Source organism: Delphinus delphis, chromosome 8, assembly GCF_949987515.2.
Source record: "Delphinus delphis chromosome 8, mDelDel1.2, whole genome shotgun sequence".
In the NCBI taxonomy this organism is placed as follows: Eukaryota; Metazoa; Chordata; class Mammalia; order Artiodactyla; family Delphinidae; genus Delphinus; species Delphinus delphis.
In genome coordinates this window covers 22,251,552-22,270,997 of record NC_082690.1, presented here as the reverse complement: position 1 = coordinate 22,270,997, position 19,446 = coordinate 22,251,552, and the positions used below count along the sequence as shown (strand labels likewise).

Here is a 19,446-nt window from a genome sequence, read left to right as displayed (position 1 = left end):
GGGGACATGGGTTCCAGCCCTGGTTGGGGAAGATCCCACATGCCACAGAGCAGCTAAGCTCATGCACCACAACTACTGACCCTGCACTCTAGAGCCCGCGAGCCACAACTACTGAGCCCACATGCCACAACTACTGAAGCCCACACGCCTAGAGCCCGTGCTCCACAACAAGAGAAGCCACTGCCATAAGAAGCCCACGCACTGCAACGAAGAGTAGCCCTTGCTCGCCACAACTAGAGAAAGCCCGCGCACAGCAACAAAGACCCAATGCAGCCAAAAATAATAAATAAATTAATTTAAATTAAAAAAAAAGGATACATAAAGTTAAAAAAAAAAGAAGTTAATGCACTGATGAAAATGCAAACCACTCTACAGGCAACTAAGAGAGACCATACTTTCATGAGTCTAAATGAACATAACCATAGGAGCTACCTGGGCCTCCTACTTGCCATGGTAAATCTGCTCTACTATCTGATGCTATCCTTCAGTTCACAGAGCACCCATACTCACCAGCTGGCCTGCCAGCAGTGGCATATACTCAATGATGGCCAGCCGGACCCTCCATTTGGCATCTTCAGCCAGCTCCACTATGGCAGGAAGGAGTGATTGAGAGAGCTGCCGGATTCCAATCACTTCATTTACACAATCCAAATTGGAGATGATGTTCAAACGAACTTCAGGACACTGCAAGTACACAAGCCCCAAAAGACCACATGTAAAGATCAAGTTCTCTGCCCAATATTCTCCTACCAACACAATGAGTAAATAAAATTTAAAATAAGAAAGTACTGACTCAGGTGAAAAAAGTATTGCCTTGGAAGAAATACTTAACACTGAGTACACAAATAATTCAAAGCACATAATTTAACTGATCTTAACCAGAACTTTCAATGAAAAATCTATAGAAAGGTAAAGGGCATAGGCTATGAAATCAAATTACATGCATTCAAATCCCAGATCTACCACTGCTGAGACCCTGGGTAAGTTATTTTACCTCTGTGCTTCATCTTCTTCATCTGTAAAATGGGAATAATAATAAGACCCACCCTCATAAGACTGTTGTGAGAATTACATGTAATAATAATACATGCAAAGCATTTATGATCATGCCTGGCACATAGTGTTAATAAATATTAGCTAATGTTATAATTTTGATATTATTATATTTATATTTAAATGAAAGAAACTTATCAAACAAAGATCCATTAAGTTTAAAGAGAAAAAAAAAAGCAGCGAATATAAGCAGGAAATAGGCAGAGAAGATGGAAAGACATTTTTAAGTCTGTATCAAATGGCCCATTTTCTGGGGAACTTATAACCCCATGCCCAAACATTGTCAATGGTTTAAAATAAGTTACTTTGTTGGGTTCTATCTCAGTGAGACCCCAAACAAAAACCAAACCAAATCACTGACTATCAAAGGATAACAAAATTTATAGCCAGACTTACCTCATCCTTTAACTGAGCTAAAAAAAGAGGTAGAAGATGTTCAATGGTATTCCCTTTGCCCAAAATCGTAGACAATCCCATAATTACAGAAGCTAGAGCCGACTTGACATGTTGATTTGTATCAGATACTAATTCCTAAAACAAAATCAAAATTAAAAGCCTTTCTTTTTTTTGCAAGACAATAGAAACTTCCATACCATTTCACAAGGAATTTTAAAAGACAGCACTATTTCAGTATTGATTAGTTGATAAAGTTTCCTCAGACCATCTGTCAACTAATATAAACCTATGCACCAAAGAGCACTTTACACTTATAAAGCACTAATAAGTAATAAATAACAATGTCACATGTTAACATATCTGTCCCATTCATCCCTGGTCCAAGTTTAAACTCAAAGAGCTTTAAGGGAATATTGATACAAACAAAAACTGAGGTAAGGTTTACCTTCATATAGGGCAAAGTGAAACAAAAAATAAACTAAAGTTAGGTTTACCTTTATATAGGGCAGAATCTGATTCATAATTATGGTCTCTCTACCTTCCATGGGCAAGTTCTCACAAAGTTCTAAAAGAGATAAATAGAAAAAAAAAAATACTTACATAGAGCCATTACAAGGAGCCAAATGAAGAAATTTAACCGGGTTTATCAACAGTTTCAAGTTAAATCAAATCATATGTTTAAGCAAGTAAGCTCCAAGGAGGAAAACTGGCTTATTTTAAATGCACTTTTTGGTCAATCTATATGCCACTGTGTACCACACCAATCCAACCTGGAAATGCCTTTTTTTTTTTTTCCCTAAAAACAGAAACAGGGTAACACAGCTGTTTGGTTTTAAATATAAAGGGAGTAGCTTTATGTGACAATGTAACATTTCAACACATTAAAATCATCTATTTACTTGAAAACATAATCTAGAACAAAAAAAATACAAAATTCACTGACATAAAGAATGCACCAAAGTGAATGACATAAACTACAACATAAACTGATGCCTTAACCTTTTACTTTGTGGGCAGCAGCTGCCCGGACTTCAGCTTCACAGTCTTTGAGTAGGTTCTGAAAGGCGGGGATGAGGTCATTTAGGGTGATTTTGGGACCCACAGCTTTCTGGAGCTATAAAAGAATTTGTACAGGTTTTAATGTATTCTAAACAAAATAAGTAACATGAACACACAAAACAGCGCAATCTTCAAGTATAGACAGTCCCCAACTTATGATCGTTTGACTTAAGATTTTTCAACTTTAGGATAGTGTGAAAGCAATACACGTTCAGTAGAAACCAAACTGCAGATTTTGAATCTTGATCTTTTCCCAGGCTAGCGATATGCAGTACAATCCTCCCGTGATGCTGGGCAGAGAGAGGAAGCCCCAGCTCCCGGTCGGCCATGCAATCACGAGAGGAAACAACCAATACATGTAAAACCATTCTGTTTTTCACTTTTAGTACAGCATTGAATAAATTACATGAGATATTCAACACTTTATTATAAAATAGGTTTTGTGTTAGATGATTCTGCCTAACTGTAGGCTAATGTAAGTGTTCTGAGCACATTTAAAGTAGGCGAGGCTAAGTTATGATGTCCAGCAGGTATTAAATGCACTTTCAACTTGCAATGGGTTTATCGGGACATAACCCCATCCTGAGTCCAGGAAGATCTATATATGTTTTTGCCATGAGCACTTCTAATTCAGAAATTTTTGGTACAACAGCAAATCTGTGGGTTTCTGTTTTTTTTCTTTAGTACTCAAAAAATGTCAGTGCAACAATTTTACCTCTGAAAATTTGTCAGCTACCATATAGCGAACTCGCCAAGATTTATCTTCTGCTGCTTGTCCAAGTGTAGGCATCACCAAAGCCTCAAGGTCATCCTCAGAAAGTAACTGAGCAATATTGACACAAGCTTCCACAGCTAGGAGGCGCACTGAATCCTAATGAACAAAATTCCTTTCCGTTAGTCAGATAATATTTACTGAGAGCTACGCGGCAGTGTGTGGTGTGTGGTAGTGCCGTGGGTATCATTTAATTTAAAAAAACCAACCACACTATATGCAGCTCATGTCTTTATGTCTTGAAATAGCTGCTCCCTTTGCCTGGAATGGCAGGCATGTCAAAGCCATAAAGGCAGAAATGACTGTTCTCTGAGCGAACAGCAAAGTAATGACGTTAGTTAGAGTTCAGGATTTTTATTAAGGAGAATGAAAATAAAATGTGAAGATTAAGTGAAAAAAGAAAACATTTTAATGATGTCTCTAAATCCTCACTATAAGAAGTTGAGGGATAAAAATGAAAACAATGCTTATACAAGTTGTTTACAACAGATCAAAACAGAGAAAGAGAATAGGGACTAAGGGTAAGGGAATGACTTAGGAAGCTCAGTTTTCAAAATACTCATTGTAGGATGGCAGTAATAGGAGTTTAGGCATGAGATAATGACTTGGAAAAAAATACATAGAAAAACAAATTTTTTAAGTAATTAAAAAAAACATTCAATTTAAATGTTGATGATCAAGGACAGAATAACTTTGAGGTAGCCAAGCATAAAAAACCCAGCAGAAAAAATTAGGTATGGGATTAATGAACTCAGCTTCCCAAATGTAAACCACCAAGTATCAACGTAGTACCTGTATGACCTTTGCACAAGTGGAAGTATATAATTAGACAAATCAATGAAAAATAGGGAACTGAGCTATAGATTCGGGAATCATAAATATATTAGTAGGAACTGAAAATACATAAACATCTGAGCACCCAGAATAAACAAGACAAAAATTTTAAGAGTATGTGTGTGTATATATACATATATAAATATTTTATATATGTAACATTCCTGTATGCATATATCTAGGCATGTGCAAACACACAAGGGATAACAGCAACTCCAACTTTCCGAGACACTACACGTTTACAGATCAACAATAACTTACCCTACGCCCAAGATACTCACTACTCTATCTAAAGGAACAGGCTAAAAAAGGCAGAACCAGGTTCTTGGTAGTAGCTATACAGCTATTTTCAGATTCCAAAAATTATGATGAATCAAGGGATTACCATCATCTATGGAAATATATACCCATCAATATTTGTTCAATTAATCAACTGCTTCTCTTCCAGAACTCCTGATTTTCTTCCCTATACCTGCTACTCCTCCCAGAATCTTCTCCACTCAGCAGTGACACCAGCATCCACCCAGTTGCTCAAGCCAAAAATCAAAGAGATCTTGATTCCTCTTCCCTTCATCCAATTCAATAATAGTTCTACTGACTACCTCCAAAACTATCTCCAGTTTCTCTCCATCTTCACTATACCACCCTAGTTCACCACTGTCTCCTGCCTGGATTATTACAAAAGTCTCCTAACTTGTCTTGCTGTTTCTACTCTCAATCCCACCTTACAATTTAGTTTCCACCCGGAAGCCAGAAGGATCTTTTAAAAATGTAGATTACATCAAATCACACCGCTGCTTAAAATCTCGGTGTATTCTCATTCCACCTAGAAAAGAAAATCCAAACTCTACACCCTTGTGGTTTAAAGGTCCCCCACAATCTGGCCCCTGCTTATCTTCTCCAAACTCATCTCTGATCAGAGTCCTTTTCACCCACTATGTTCTAACCTCAGGGCCTTTACACTAAGTGTCCTCTCTTCCTGGAATTCTCTTTTCCTGGAGCTCTGACACCCTAGGAAAGGGCATGGCTGGCATTTTTCTTTCATGTCTCAGTTTATGCCACCTCTTCACAGTCCTTCTCTGACTAACCAGTCTAGAGGATTCCCTACAATCACTCCCCACCACTGTGTTACCCGACTCTATTTTCTTCATAGTATTTATCCCCAATGTTTTGTTTATTATCTGTTTTCCTTCATTAAATTGTAAACTCCATGACAGCATGGTCCCTGTACACCCTGTTTAACACTGTAAATCAGCACTAGAACAGTGCCTGATATGTAGAAGGTGCTTCATAAATACTTTCTCAATGAATGACTAAGGCAGGAGCAGCAATTCTATCAGTAGTCAGAGTGAATATACACACATGTATTTTACAACTAAGCACAATATTTTTTTGAGCATCCATTGCTGCTAATACCACAACTAGACATAACTCTTGATGAAAAGTAACCTCCATCTACGAAGTGATCTTATTGCCCCCCAAATATCAAACCTAACTCTCCTTAAGCCTTTAGATCAGAGCTGGGGCAAGTGCTGGCCAAATCTGAAAAGCAGCAAGTTTCTGTAAATAAAATTTTACTGGAACGGCACCATGCCCATTAGTTTACATATTATAGAGTGCTACATACAACAGCAGAGCTTTGTAGTGACAACAGAGACTGTCTGGTCCATAAAGCCTAAAATATTTACTATCTGGCCCTTTCACAAATCTCCACTCTAGATTCAACTACCAATTTTGCAGGACAAAAGAAAATGTTAAATTATACCACTGGAAATGTAATCAATGAGATCTCAAATGAGGATTCTAAACCTGTACTGTCCAATGCGACAACCACTACCCACTCACTACCTACTTCTGTGTGCCTGGAATGTAACTAGTGCCACATGTTTAAAGGATAGTTATTTTGGATATATTGGGTTAAATAAAATATATTATTAAAATCAACTTCACCTGTTTTTTACTTTTTAAAACGTGGCTACTACAAAACTTAAAAGTAACAGCGGCTTACATTGTATTTCTGTTGGATACTGCTGTTTTAAACTATACTGTATGAGTAATAAAAATGCAAAGAGAAGTAAGGAGGTGGTTACCACGAAAGTCAAGATGAAGTGTTAGTCTTAAGGGGGTGGAAAGTGAGGAGTGGGAACTGGGGAGCAGGGCTGTGTTTGGGAGGGAGCCCATGCTGGGCTTCCGGGGTAGTGGCTGTCGAAGTTCTATCTCCTTTCATGGATGAAAGTCACAAGATGACATTAACTTGTAATGATTCATTAAGATGCATATTCACTTTGTGCTGTTTTCTATATATTATTTTAATAAATTAAAAAAATTATTTCAAAAGATTTACCATCTTTAGATCTAGAAGCTGAAAATAAGACTCATGGGTATGTATCTGCTGCTCGTGATCCTGTACACATAAAGTGGTTCTAGGGCAGCAACTAGGTAAAACCTGAAGGGCTCTTCTTCTGGAGTCCAGGAACTCTGGGGGCTGATCCTCCAAAGCACCATACAGAGAGGCAGTGCAGCTTCGCAGTGAAGGCCATGAACTCTGGAGCTAAACTGCCTAGACTCAAATCCCCAGTCCAACACTGCTAACTATGCAACCTTGAGCAAGTCACTTCAATTTCCTGTGCCTGTTTCCAATTATGTAAAATGGGGTATCTACCTAATGGGGCTGTCGTGAGGACTGAATTACTTCCCGTATGTAAACCACTTAAAACAGGCTGAGAAAGATTTATTTAGGTGCTTGCTAGTGTACTATTATTGCTATTTCTACACCAATGAGATCCAGATCCTTGGATTTATAACTGCTATCAAGTGAAGTCATCCTATACACTCACATAGAGGATGCAGAGGGTCAAACAGCTTTCCCAATACATGCTATGCTTGTTTATCTGAAAGCCAAAAATTCCAGGAAACATTACTCTCCCATGACAATCCAGCCTGCAGTGCCCAAAGGTATGTTACCCTTTAATGCAGCTTTGGTCTTCCTTTCTAATTATGGCTCTCATTTCCTCTTTGACACCCCCTTCCTTTTAACAGCTGCTAATGTAAAAGAAAACTGTGGTCTGGCTAAGAAAGAATTATAAGGACACTGAGATGGGTCATATTAAACTTTATCCAGGCCAGAATTAAGTATTAATTCTGCAAAAAGGATCCTACCATGAGAACCAAAACACCCAAAGAAATTCTTAAAATTTTAAGAGGAGCATATCTGTGTACTTTAATTACTAAGAGTTAACCTACCTGTTCATCGGAAGCTAGATTAGTGAACAATGGAACAATTTCACTTTTCACACTGTCTAATTCCAAAACTTTTGCAAATTCACCCAATTTGGAAGCAGCAGCACGTCGTACCATTGGTGTGTCATCTGAGCACAAGGAACGGAAGTGCCTGCAGCAAATAAAATAATGAAGGTATTTCCTGTCAAATGCCATTGATGAAGCATCCCCCAACGCACACAGAAACTTTAGAGGTTTTCTCTTACAACCATCAGCGATTAGACTTCTACTCATAGAAGTAACAAGGGAAAACCCACGGGTATATTCAACTGGACAATAAAAAGTGGTGTCATTAATCCGACTACCCTGATACCAGTCACTCACTGGTAACAGGGTACTGTGTAACTTGTCAGCTGTGAACTCCCAATAACCCCAAATAACTAAAAAATACCATATCTTACTGTCTAATTTCTGCTCTGACAGCATTTGAAGCCCTGGGATAGCAAACGCTGAACAAACCACATGCAGATGTGCGAGAGGTAAACCAATCCCCACTCGCTAGGCGTTTCACCAGAGGGACAAAGTGAGCCTCCAGAGCCACAGGAGTGTGCTCCTGGGAGATCTGCCTCAGGGACTCCACAGCCTTGTCTCGAACCACAGTCTCTTCCACGGTCGCCAGACTTTCCAGAGGAGGCTAAATAGACCAAAACGGAAAACGAGAGAGAAAACTTACTCAATCAGGTTAGATACAGATTATCACCTTTTAAAGTGACTGAAGGGAGGTGGTACATGTAACCAGAATGTTAGCTACATCACACCAAATGGTTACTTTCAGTTCACATGGTGATAACATATGGCGTGTCCAACCTGAAGACACGACTTCTGTAGGACAGCCAAGATCTCACGTCCCAGATGGCAATTCCCAGATGGTGTCTACAAATGACACAGTGGAAGAGACTTGACACAATATTAATATTATTGTGAGCTGAATCACTAGATTTAAAAGCTATGTAGCAGGACTTCCCTGGCGGTCCAGTGGTTAAAACTCCGTGCTTCTACTGCAGGGGGTGTGGGTTTGATCCCTGGTTGGGGAACTAAGATCCCACAAGCCGCACGGTGCAGCCAAAAAAATAAATAAATGAAAGCTTTGTAGCCAAATTCAGACAGGATAATGTACACTTCCTCGAGTAAGTGCAAAAACATGACCAACGCTGGGCACCATAATTACATGAGGACATCTCATCAGGACACTGAGTCCACAGCCTTTGGGTTATTATTCTACCATTCCTGGAGGTGGACGCTACCTGTGTCCACTGTCTCCACACCAACTTATAAAAGGCTGAGAACAAAATCCTTTTTTCAGAATACATCCAGAATCTTCCCAAGAGTCACACACAGTGGGAGTTTCCAAAAGAACAATTAAGTGAAGAGTGCAGGGGTGGTAGCAAACCTTGCCTGCAGCTTTAGAAACAGAAGAGACCAAAGGGGCTGGTCTAGACTAGGATCAGTGAGTGAATATAACACAGCCCAGTAAAAAGTGACAGAGGGCGGGTTCTCTGAACCTCTGCCTTTCTGGGTTTACACTCAGTCCAGGCAAATGCAGCATATACCATGAGGTGCAAATGTTAAAGACAAAACCCACATGTAGAACTGACCAGGAGAGTTAAACACAATTGTGAGTCAAAGGAGAGACGTGTGTCTATCCAATAATACATTTCAAAAATTATTTGATACACAGAGGTAGAAAGTACTCAGCTTTTCTAAGAGGTATTTCAGAAGCCCTTTGAAAAGATACTGCTTTCTGACTTGTAAAGGCCTTTCATGATCTGTCCACTGCCATCTCTGACCTCCTCTCATGCAGTATCACTGGATAATCTCTATCACTACTACAGGGTAAGGCAAGCTCCTGTCTCTTGATGTGAACTCTGCCTATCTCTCCATGCTCTTTTCCTATGCCCCCGGACCACCACTTCTTCCAACTCCAGCACCAACACTGTATACTCCTGCAGTCCAACCGGTTCCATGCTTCCAAGGCTCTTAAACTCTTTCTTTTAAAATGATAATTATTGTTATATTCTAGCACTGAGGATACGCAAGAAACAAGGCCACAATTTCCTTGCTCTAGTGGAGTTCACATTTTTTTTTCTTTTTTAGGTCTTTTGATTTTATTTTTTTAAATTTATTTTATTCATGTATAGTTGATGTACAATGTTGTGTTAATTTCAGCAAAGTGATTCAGTTATACATATACATACATTCTTTTCCATTATGGTTTATCACAGGATATTAAATATAGTTTACATTCTAATGGAGGACGATAACAACTAGTCATGAAACCAACTAGATGGTGTTGAGTGTTCTGTAAAGAACTAGAATAAGGGGAATTCCCTGGCCGCCCAATGGTTAGGACTCCACACTTTCACTGCCAGGGGCCCAGGTTCAATCCCTGGTCGGGGAACTAAGATCCCACAAGCCAAGTGGTGCGGCTAAAAAAAAAAAAAAAGAATAGGATAATGTAATAAGGGGTGAGTGGGGAAGCAATTTCAGGTTGAGTGGTCAGCGAAGGTCTCTGAGATGCATTAAAGTTGATATGTGAATGACAAAGAGACAGCCCCAGGAAGCTCAAAAAAGAAACATTTTATTATAGGGAATACCTAGGGCAAAAGTCTTAAGGCAATAAACCTGGTTTATGCAAAGAACAGAAAGAAGACCATTGTGAATGGAATGAGGTTATTACGAGGGAACACATGAGATAAGCTCATAGGGGCAAGTTTTGTAAACTAAGGTACAAGCTAAGGTAGAAATCTGGGATTTTCTAAGAGTCGTGGCAGGTAGTGAGTGATCCACCCGCTGGGTGAAGAGTGAACTGTAGTGGTGGGGCGGGAGGCATGAGTGGAAGGCAACTAGTTAGAAAGTTACTGTAGCAATCTAGAGGAAAGATCATGTCGTCTAGAAAGATTAGAGGAATGAAGAGCTAGATGGTAGTAGGGATGAAGGAGAGTGAACTGATTTGGAATATATATAGAATCTATAGGAGTTACTAATGGATTAGATGTGGGAAATGAGGGAAAGCGAATTCAAGAATGTCTTCTAGGTTTTGGTTTGTGCAACTGGGTAGACGGTGATGCCATTTACTGCAACGGGGCAACTAATTAGGAGGCATATTTGGGGAAGAAAATTGATGTTGTTTTAGATATTAAATTTGAAATGCCTGTTTGACATCCAAGTAGAAAAATCACAGGCAGATATATAGAGAAAGACAAACATAGATATTTATATCTATCTTTCTACATATATCTATAACTGGAGTTCCATGGAAAGGTAAGAGGTAAAGACAGAAGTCACAAGAGTCAGCAACATAATACAGGCAATATTTAAGCCCGGAAGCATTCAGCCCTATCTTGTCTAACTGGCAAATTCCTAGTCATCCTTCAAAACCTAGTTCAGACATTCTCTCCCAACAGATCTTCCCTGATCACCCTGGGTTAATCCCTTGCCCTTCTCTACTACTTGAATGCCTTTTATGTGCTTCAAATTTTTCCATCTAACACCGCACAGTAATTATTTGTTGACACATAAGGACAGAGGCCTCATTCCATTCATAATGCTCTTCTCTAACATTAACATTGTAACTTCAGTGCCTGATATAATAGGTTCTCAATAAATGTCAACTAAATTAAACTGAATTCATCAAATTCGCAAAGTAAGTCAGAAGCAAAAGTTACAATTAAAGACAAAACTAATAAACATCCCCAAAGCCATAACATTGCTAGATGAGCATTAAGATTTCCACTGTAAGGGGGAAAAAGCCATGAACAAAACCCATCAAATCCTTTTTCTCCCGACCTCTAAATTAACAAATCTACAGAGGCAAAAAAGAGGGAGAAGTTCTTTAATTCATAGTCAGAAAAAATAAGAAAGGGTTAATTGAGTCCAAAGGGCCTAGTTATTTGTCCTCTCAGTAGCTAACACTGTGACTATCCATAAAAAGATCTGTATAAAAAATGCTGCAGTGTGCCTATCACCAAACAATGTATCATTTATACTGCAAAAGTTGTAGGAGAGTAGGCAGAATATACTCACCAACAAACAGTGGGCAAAGTCAGGACCTCCCACCAGGCCAGTGAAATTTCCCAACTGTTCAGCAAGAGCTAACAGTACTTCATCTTCATCATAAATTGTATCTGGAAATGACAACAACCCAGTACTCATCAACAAGGATATCTGGCCCAGAGCTGGACACTCACACAAAACTAGGAATAGACTCAATATATAACTAGATGGTCTGTCACAGTCCTAACAGCCTTTTCCTCCTTCTCAATCAAGAGTCTATGGATCTGTTTTACAGAATGAGTTAGAAATTCATAATCCATATCAATTACTTTCCTATTAGCTAAATAGTTAAGGTCTGAATATGTCTGGCCACAAAATTACAGTATATGCTGTCCTGTTTCTTCATGGGAAACAGCAGGCTCAGTTTAGTACTTACTAATACTGTGGGTAACAAATTCGAAAAAAAATAGCCAAAGTTTTGAAAGCCACTGGAAAACAGAAATGCCCATGCCTTTCCTCCAAGAGTCACATACCTGTAAGGAAAGGCAGCAGTTCAGTTCGCGTCCTTTCTACTCCAAGTGCTAGAGCAATTGTTGATAATTTCTTAATACTATTGAGACGGAGCTTTAAAAAAGTAGAAAGAACGAAGTCAAGAAACAGTTGTGATTTAGACCAAAAGACAGTAGTTGCATGCTTCCCTGGTGGCGCAGTGGTTAAGAATCTGCCCGCCAATGTAGGGGACACGGGTTCGAGCCCTGGTCAGGGAAGATCCCACATGCCGCGGAACAACTAAGCCCGTGCGCCACAACTACTGAGCCTGCACTCTAGAGCCCTTGAGCCACAACTACTGAAGTCCCCGTGCCTAGAGCCCGTGCTCCGCAACATGAGAAGCCCGCGATTAAGCCCGTGGGCAGCAATGAAGACCCAACGCAGCCAAAAATAAATAAAATAATTTTTTTTAAAATGTGAATCATTTAAAAAAAATTAATAAAAAAAAGACAGCAGTTGCAAACAGGTGAGATAATAACATACAGGTAAGAATGAAGAAAACCTTTAATTTAGATTTCATTCTATGAGGAACCTCAAGAACAGTGGAACACGCCTTCATTAGCTAAAGGAAGATTTCTTAGGAGAAACACGTTGACGGGCCCATTAAACAAATGAAAGAAAATACAATATTCAGAAAAGTGAGACAATTTTAAAAAGAGAGAACTTTGGCAGTGGTGAAGCAGGTGAAACGGTTGAGTACAACCCCTGCCTTTTCAAAAAAGTTCCATCAGAGGTGATACACCGCCTCCTCTAGGTTAGCTAGCCATCCAACCTAATTTCTACCCCACAAGCCCAGCGGAAGGCAGTCATTCACCTGCACTTCACTGGGCGCCTTGGCATCCTTGCAGCCCGCTCCAGGCCCTCGCGGTTCCGCTCCGCCCTCCTCCCACTCGCTCAGCTACAGGGATGACCCGCCCAAGGCTGGACGCGGCGTTCCCACCGCCCGGCCCGGAAGGAGGGCCCAGGAGGGAAGCCGGTTCTCCCACAACCGCCCCGGACCCGGTGCGACGCCGGGCCAAAGCCTCAGCCGGCCGGGACAAGGGGTGCTGGAGAGGTTCCCGGCCCGTCGGGTCGAGCCACCAGAATCCCTCACGGATCTCTCCCCTCCTCCCTGTCAAGTTTCTGCTCCGAGTCCCAGCTTTTAATCCCCGGGCCTCCCCTGCCCCGGGGCGGGCCTTCCCCCTTCCCTACCACGCGCCCGGCCGAGCCCGCCTCCGCTCCCCGGCCCGACTCCAGTACCTGCACGTCCTCATTGCGCAGCTCGTCGATTAATACCGCGATTGGGTAGAGCGAATCGTCTCCATCTCCGCCCGCTGCCCCCTGGCCCATGCGGGACCCCGCCACGCCCGCCATGTTCTTTCTCCTCCGCTTGGTCGCCACCGCCCGCTTCGCGCCCAGGCCCCGCCCCGCGCCCAGGCCCCGCCCCGCGCCCGGAGAGGCGGGGCTAAGACCCAGGCTCGGCTAGTGCTGAGGTCGGGGAACCAAGTGCCTGGCCGGCCGGTGGAGGCCCCATCCCGGACCCCGTTGCCGGCGGTGCACGTCTGAACTCCAAAGGACAGGTGGGCTGAGAAAGCGAAAGGAGACCGCGTGTCCTTTCCCCAGGCAAAAGAAATAGGGGCGGGGATTCGTCCTGCTCATGATGATCTGAAGGCGTCGGGGACTTACCTGAGTGAACCAGGCTGTGCCCTCTTAGGACTCAGGCGGACCAACGAGGATGCCCAAGGACAGGAGGAAAAAAGATTTAGCGCCTCTCCTGACTTCCTCCTGGCCCTGAGCCATTTGGGTCTCCAGTCCTAATTTCCCCGCTATCCTCAAGCTTCCACAAAACCCCTCCACCTCTTCCTCCGGCCTGTGCGCCAGAATTGTATCTGGCTCCTGCCCCGTAAGACAAATAACGCGGGCGGTGAGAGAAAATGAACAGCGCTATCCAAACTCCCCAGTCAATATTTTTTCCGCTTTCTCCATGCAAGCTGTTAAAAACATGTTGCTCTCTTGTTTTTGTTTCTTTTCAGTTTGGTACTGGAATGGTGCCTTCTGTTGTATTTTCTTCCTCCCATTTTTTAGGTCTTTAGCATGCTAGAAGTACAACAATCAAGCAAAACTAGGGCAAGCTTTAATCCTTCCAAATTGGGTGGCATGGCTACTTTGCTTGTACAAGAAAGGCTAAACTGACCTCTCTAGAACTCCAGGAGTCCTCAAAGGCAGCAGTGGCAGGAGGTGAGGGTATGGGAGTGCTTTCTGACAAAATTTAGTGGGAAGTTTCCATTTACCCTTGTTAGGGCAGCATGGAATAACTAGAATGTCCCTTTTTGTTTGTTTGTTTTGAACTATAAGCAGCTTGGATTGATAGCTACCTATGGTGATCACAAGCTCTGAAATGGTAATTCTATGTGTTTGATTAATAAGAAAAGTAAACTTATTAATAAATCTAATTTAGGAGACTTTTAAAAAAAAACATGGGGTTCGGGCTTCCCTGGTGGCGCAGTGGTTGAGAGTCCGCCTGCCGATGCAGGGGACACGGGTTCGTGGCCCGGTCCGGGAAGATCCCACATGCCGCGGAGCGGCTAGGCCCATGAGCCATGGCCGCTAAGCCTGCGCGTCCGGAGCCTGTGCTCCGCAATGGGAGAGGCCACAACAGTGAGAGGCCCGCGTACCGCAAAAAAAAAAACAAAAAACAAAAAAACATATGGGGTTCTTGGAAGTAAACACAGTAGATAAGGCTTTTGATCATAGTGAAAGTTTGAGAATCAATGGATCTGAACAGTAATTCTCAATTTAGGTTTGTGCATGTGTTCTCTAGGGTTTTGTCTTTTTTTTTTAATATTTATTTATTTATTTGGCTGCATCTGGTCTTAGTTGTGGCACACGGGATCTTCCTTGCAGCATGCGGGAACTTTCTTTGAGGCGCCTGGGCTTCTCTCTAGTTGTTGTGCATGGGCTCAGTAGTTGCAGCACGCGGGCTTAGTGGTTCCGCGGCATGTGGGATCTCAGTTCCTTGACCAGGGATCAAACCCACGTCCCCTGCATTGGAAGGTAGATTCTTAACCACTGGACCACCAGGGAAATCCCTAGTTTTGTTTTCATTTTGATAATTATTTTTTAGATTTGCATAAGCATATTCTGGATTATTTGGATGACTACTTTATAACCTGGTATTGCCACGTGATCTCAATACCTACATTGCATGTGTGTTCATTGCTGCTTTTATTGTTCTGGGATCATGAGAAAAGAACAGAGGTGGATTTAAAATGAAAATGGTGTTTTCAAGCACAAAATGAAAGCCAAATCACATCATAGGACTGCACTGTCACAGTAGTTCTAACAGAAAAGTGGTGAGAAAATTGAGATAATATAGGTCACTTGGTGGCATAAGCATGTTGAACTCAAAAGAAGCTGAGCTTTCGCAGGCAATAACAGTCACAATACAAGGGATAATTTAGTCTCAGCAAAATACATCATTTGCCATGTTAAATTACTATAATATTAATATGAGTAGTATTAGTTTTGTGGTTTCATTTGTATTTAACTTATAAATCTATTTTGGTTTTTTTAGTTGTATAAGAACCATAAATAAAAGAACATTATATTCCTACTTTATATTTGTAAATTTAAGTAGCATGGTAATAAAAATAATTGAAGTAAACTTAGAGTTTTCAAGATTTTTTTCCTTAGAAATGGATCCAAGTACTACTTGAGAAGCGGAAAGTTAATAGTTTTTTTGATTTAGTACTTTACCAGTTAGATCAGAGGGGGTTCCTATTGGCATGAGGAGGAGAAATTGGTTCCCTTATAGTTTATGTGAAAAGGCTTCAGAAATGATGAAGGAAGCAAGTGCAGAAAGAAGCACATTAAGTCAGTTCCACACATATCATCTCTAGATATTAGCTCAGGCTTAGACGAGCTTCGGTATGCTAAACTAGCAAACTGATGGATGCTAAGCTATTTTGTTTAAAACTCAAATATGCTTTGCTTACCCAAGCACAATGAATTGGACACCTATGGAATAACACAAGCTGAGAAAATAGGCCCCAGAAAATTGCCCGGTTTGAGAGTCATCAATTCTGGACTTCCGTTCCCACCTCTTGTCTCTGACTTATCGTGACTTACCTCTCCCTATGCCTCAGTCCCACCTCCCACCCCCTCACCCCCAATAAAATAGAGCTAACCACCTCTGATTCCCTCTCTAGTTACTGCGATGATGTGAGGATGAAACAGGTAGTACACGTGGAGATGCTAGTAAATCCTTCAATAAAGTGATTAAAACAAACAGACTGCAGCAGAAAGAGGCTATTTCAAACACTGGGCTGAATGGAAACTGGAACTAAATCTAAGACTGTCTTTTGGGGAATGTAGTCCACTGACTATCTGAATCACCTAATATGCTTGTTAAAAATGCAGATTCCTGGCCTCCATCCCAGATCTACTGAATCAGAATCCCTGAGAATGGGGCACATCTTGCTGTTCACCCCTGGTGATTTTAATGTTCACTGATGTTTGAAAGTCACTGATTTTAAAAATTCATCTGGAAAAATAATTTCCATGTCAACAAAGAAGCATCTGCTCATGGAGAGTCTGAAAGGTCTGCTCAGGTAGACTGTGGAGGCCACCTCTGTCCAGGAAAAGCAAATGACAGCTACAGCTGCTTATCACTGAACAATTCTGTCCCTTTTGGTTGTGGTTTTTGCCAGATTATAATGATCCCTCTTTCGCGTGGTTCCTAGAAGCTAGCAAAGCACTGCAAATACAGTCCTGCGGCACTGAGCTGTTTCTATATCCCCCTCCCCCCTCTGTTGCTCCCTCTGGTTCTCCTTTCCACATCCCACACACACCACAAGAAGCTAGTGGCCGGGGAGCATCAGAGGCAGCCGCTGAGATTAGGCTGAGGATTTAAGGCAACCCTTGGGAAACAACGTGACACGCTCAGCACGAAAGCACTGAGTTCTGACACCCACATACAGTTCACTCATCAAATGAATCAAAGGAAGACAAGGTTAGACTTGCCAGTTCCTGTCAGATGAAGCATGGAGAATACAGAGAAGCACAGGCAGATGGGATCAACAGCTCTCAGTGTCACAACAGAAAAGGGTCAGTCCTGAGGAAGCTTGGATGACATTGGCATATCCTCCTGCCTCTTGCCTCACATGTATTAAGGTTGCCTCTTCCTCACAGAGCTTTGCAAATAAGCACTCATTCAAAGGCTGATCTGCTCCACAGTCACCCTACTGGGAGAAGGCTGAGCCAGGGGAGAGAACTATGTGTAGGTGGTTCTCTCAGGGCAGACCCAGAAGTGTCATCCCATTGAGAAGGCCGTCAAGGAAGCGGTGGGTGGCCCAGTTCATGAACAGAAAACCTGAGGCACATACAGGCATGTTCCAACTCTCTTCATTTAGCAAGACGACCCTGGGAAACTGATTCCCAGGTCTGTACTTAATTCACTGCAGAGTAGTAATTATCACCGTAGCATTAACGATATTTCCAATTTATATTTATACAAAGAATGTCTTCATTCTGAGGGACTCAAATATTTTCCCCTCAACTTTACCTCAATATTTTCTCCTTTTTTCTCTTTTCCACTTTGTGGCAAAATTTTAATCCCAATATTATGGCTGGGAATACTTGACAAAGAGAAAGAGACTTTACCTGGACCCACACAGTGACTCAGAAGAAGCTACAGAACTCATAATCAGGGATTCTCACTGTCCCTTGCTTTATCCTCTCCCTCCGTGCCACAGCTTATCACCGTAGGTAAAATTGGATTTCCAGAGCAAAACTTTGTTTGAATTCTTGGGAAGAACAAATCAAAGAAATGAGACAGTTCTGATTCAGGGCAGTCTATACAGTGGTTACGAGAGTATACAGTGGAATCAGGAAGACCTAGATTGACATCCCAGCTCTACCAGTTACTAATGTGTGACTTTGGGCAAATAACTTATCCTCTCTGAATCTTGGTTTCTTCATCTGTAGAGTGGGGCTGTAAAGCTTACCGCATGTGGTTAAGGTTAAATAATTCACATAGAGTGCTTAGATTAGTACCTGACAAGAGTAAGCCCTCAGATATTAGCCATTAATAGGTATCATCTACTGAGGAAACAGAAGCAGGAAAGAAAACATTCCAATCAACTGAGCTTTGGCAACAGAGAGGACCAATGTGAAAGGATGATGAAATCTACATGATTTAGAGTCAGAAGACCTGACTCAAGGCCTTCCAGAAGGCTCTCTCGTTGGTAAGATAGGGACAAATCTTACCTTACTTCTCTCTTGGGGTTGTTGTGAGGAATAAGATCCATACTGTAAAGTACCTTGTAAATGGCAGGCACGACACAATTGTTAGCAGTTATGTTTTTGATTTCCAGGGGCTCACTGAATCGCTGAATCTGGTGCCCACACCAAACACATAAAGAGAACACCTGGAGACCTAAGTTCAAGGTCTGTCGGCCCCCAATTCCCGAAGAACAGCAGTCAGAATTAGTACTTCCCCTGACCACAAGGGTAGATTTACGATACAACCAATCTGGAGATCAAGCAGACATGGTGACCTTTCTCAAAAGTCTTAGGCCCCTGAGTCCTATTATGGGCCCTAACATTCTTAGGACAGACCCCTGGTTATCTTGCCAGATGCTATATACAGCCCAACAAAAAAACCTTTGTTACAGTGTTAAGTGAAAAAGCAAGGTACACAGCGTTATTGAAATTGTGGTACACAGTGTAATTTAAACTGAAAATGTTCAGAATTAATAGATTACTCCTAAATAGTTAATATCAAAATATCTTGATTTTTTAAAAAAAAGCAAGTGCCAGAACAATGTATACAGTATTTACTATTTGTATACAATAGAATGCACATGCATGTGCTTGTGTAAGCACTGAAACAATCTCTAGAAGAACGCACATGACTAATCACATTGGCTGATTATGGGTATCTGGGAAACAGAAATGGAGATTTTTCAGTTTTTCCATTTATCCTTTTGTTTGTTTGGTTTTTACTATTTACTAAATTCCAGATTTTACTCAAATTTCATCCATTTTTCCACTAATGTCTTTTTTTCTGTTTCAGGACCCAATCCGGAATATCACATTGCATTTAAGCTTTTTGAATACTGAACCATAAAAATTATTACATATTCAAACAAACACACCTTCTGGCTCTTGGTTACCACACTGTAAACTGCACTCTGCCTCCCCCTGGTTGGTTTCCCCTGTGACATCCATAGATGTGTATTAATAGTGCCCTCCTGCCAGCTATTCCCTAACTAGCCCTGCTATGTCCACGGGGTAGAGTCCAGATTCCCTTCTCCCTTATTTTTGTAAGCCCTCATCACCATGTATTGTACTACGCCCAGCCAACATAAGTAGCTTCCAGCATCAGGGCATACTGTCCCCAGATCCCAATGAGACAGAGGTTTGATTTAGCAAAAGCAGGGATTACTTAAATATTCCAGGTCCCCTAAAAGCTCTTCCCTGTGGTGTCCCCTGAAGATGGTATTCTTTCCCATTAAAGAATATTTATTTGG

The 19,446-nt window shown here is 41.5% G+C and overlaps 1 protein-coding gene across 1 annotated transcript in view; it reads right to left on the bottom strand.

Moving 5' to 3' along the window:
• PPP2R1B (protein phosphatase 2 scaffold subunit Abeta) overlaps window positions 1–13,297 on the bottom strand; it is a 36,045-nt gene extending 22,748 nt beyond the window's left edge. Inside the window, exons 1-10 of the mRNA XM_060017981.1 lie at window positions 13,175–13,297; window positions 11,920–12,010; window positions 11,417–11,517; window positions 7,795–8,027; window positions 7,358–7,505; window positions 3,224–3,379; window positions 2,449–2,563; window positions 1,944–2,014; window positions 1,450–1,584; window positions 511–684 (exon numbers count right to left, since the gene is read on the bottom strand). Of these exons, the coding sequence (XP_059873964.1) occupies window positions 511–684; window positions 1,450–1,584; window positions 1,944–2,014; window positions 2,449–2,563; window positions 3,224–3,379; window positions 7,358–7,505; window positions 7,795–8,027; window positions 11,417–11,517; window positions 11,920–12,010; window positions 13,175–13,288 (1,338 nt within the window). The 5' untranslated portion in view covers window positions 13,289–13,297. The remainder of the gene's footprint in view (window positions 1–510; window positions 685–1,449; window positions 1,585–1,943; window positions 2,015–2,448; window positions 2,564–3,223; window positions 3,380–7,357; window positions 7,506–7,794; window positions 8,028–11,416; window positions 11,518–11,919; window positions 12,011–13,174) is intronic.
• Window positions 13,298–19,446: the final 6,149 nt, after the last annotated feature.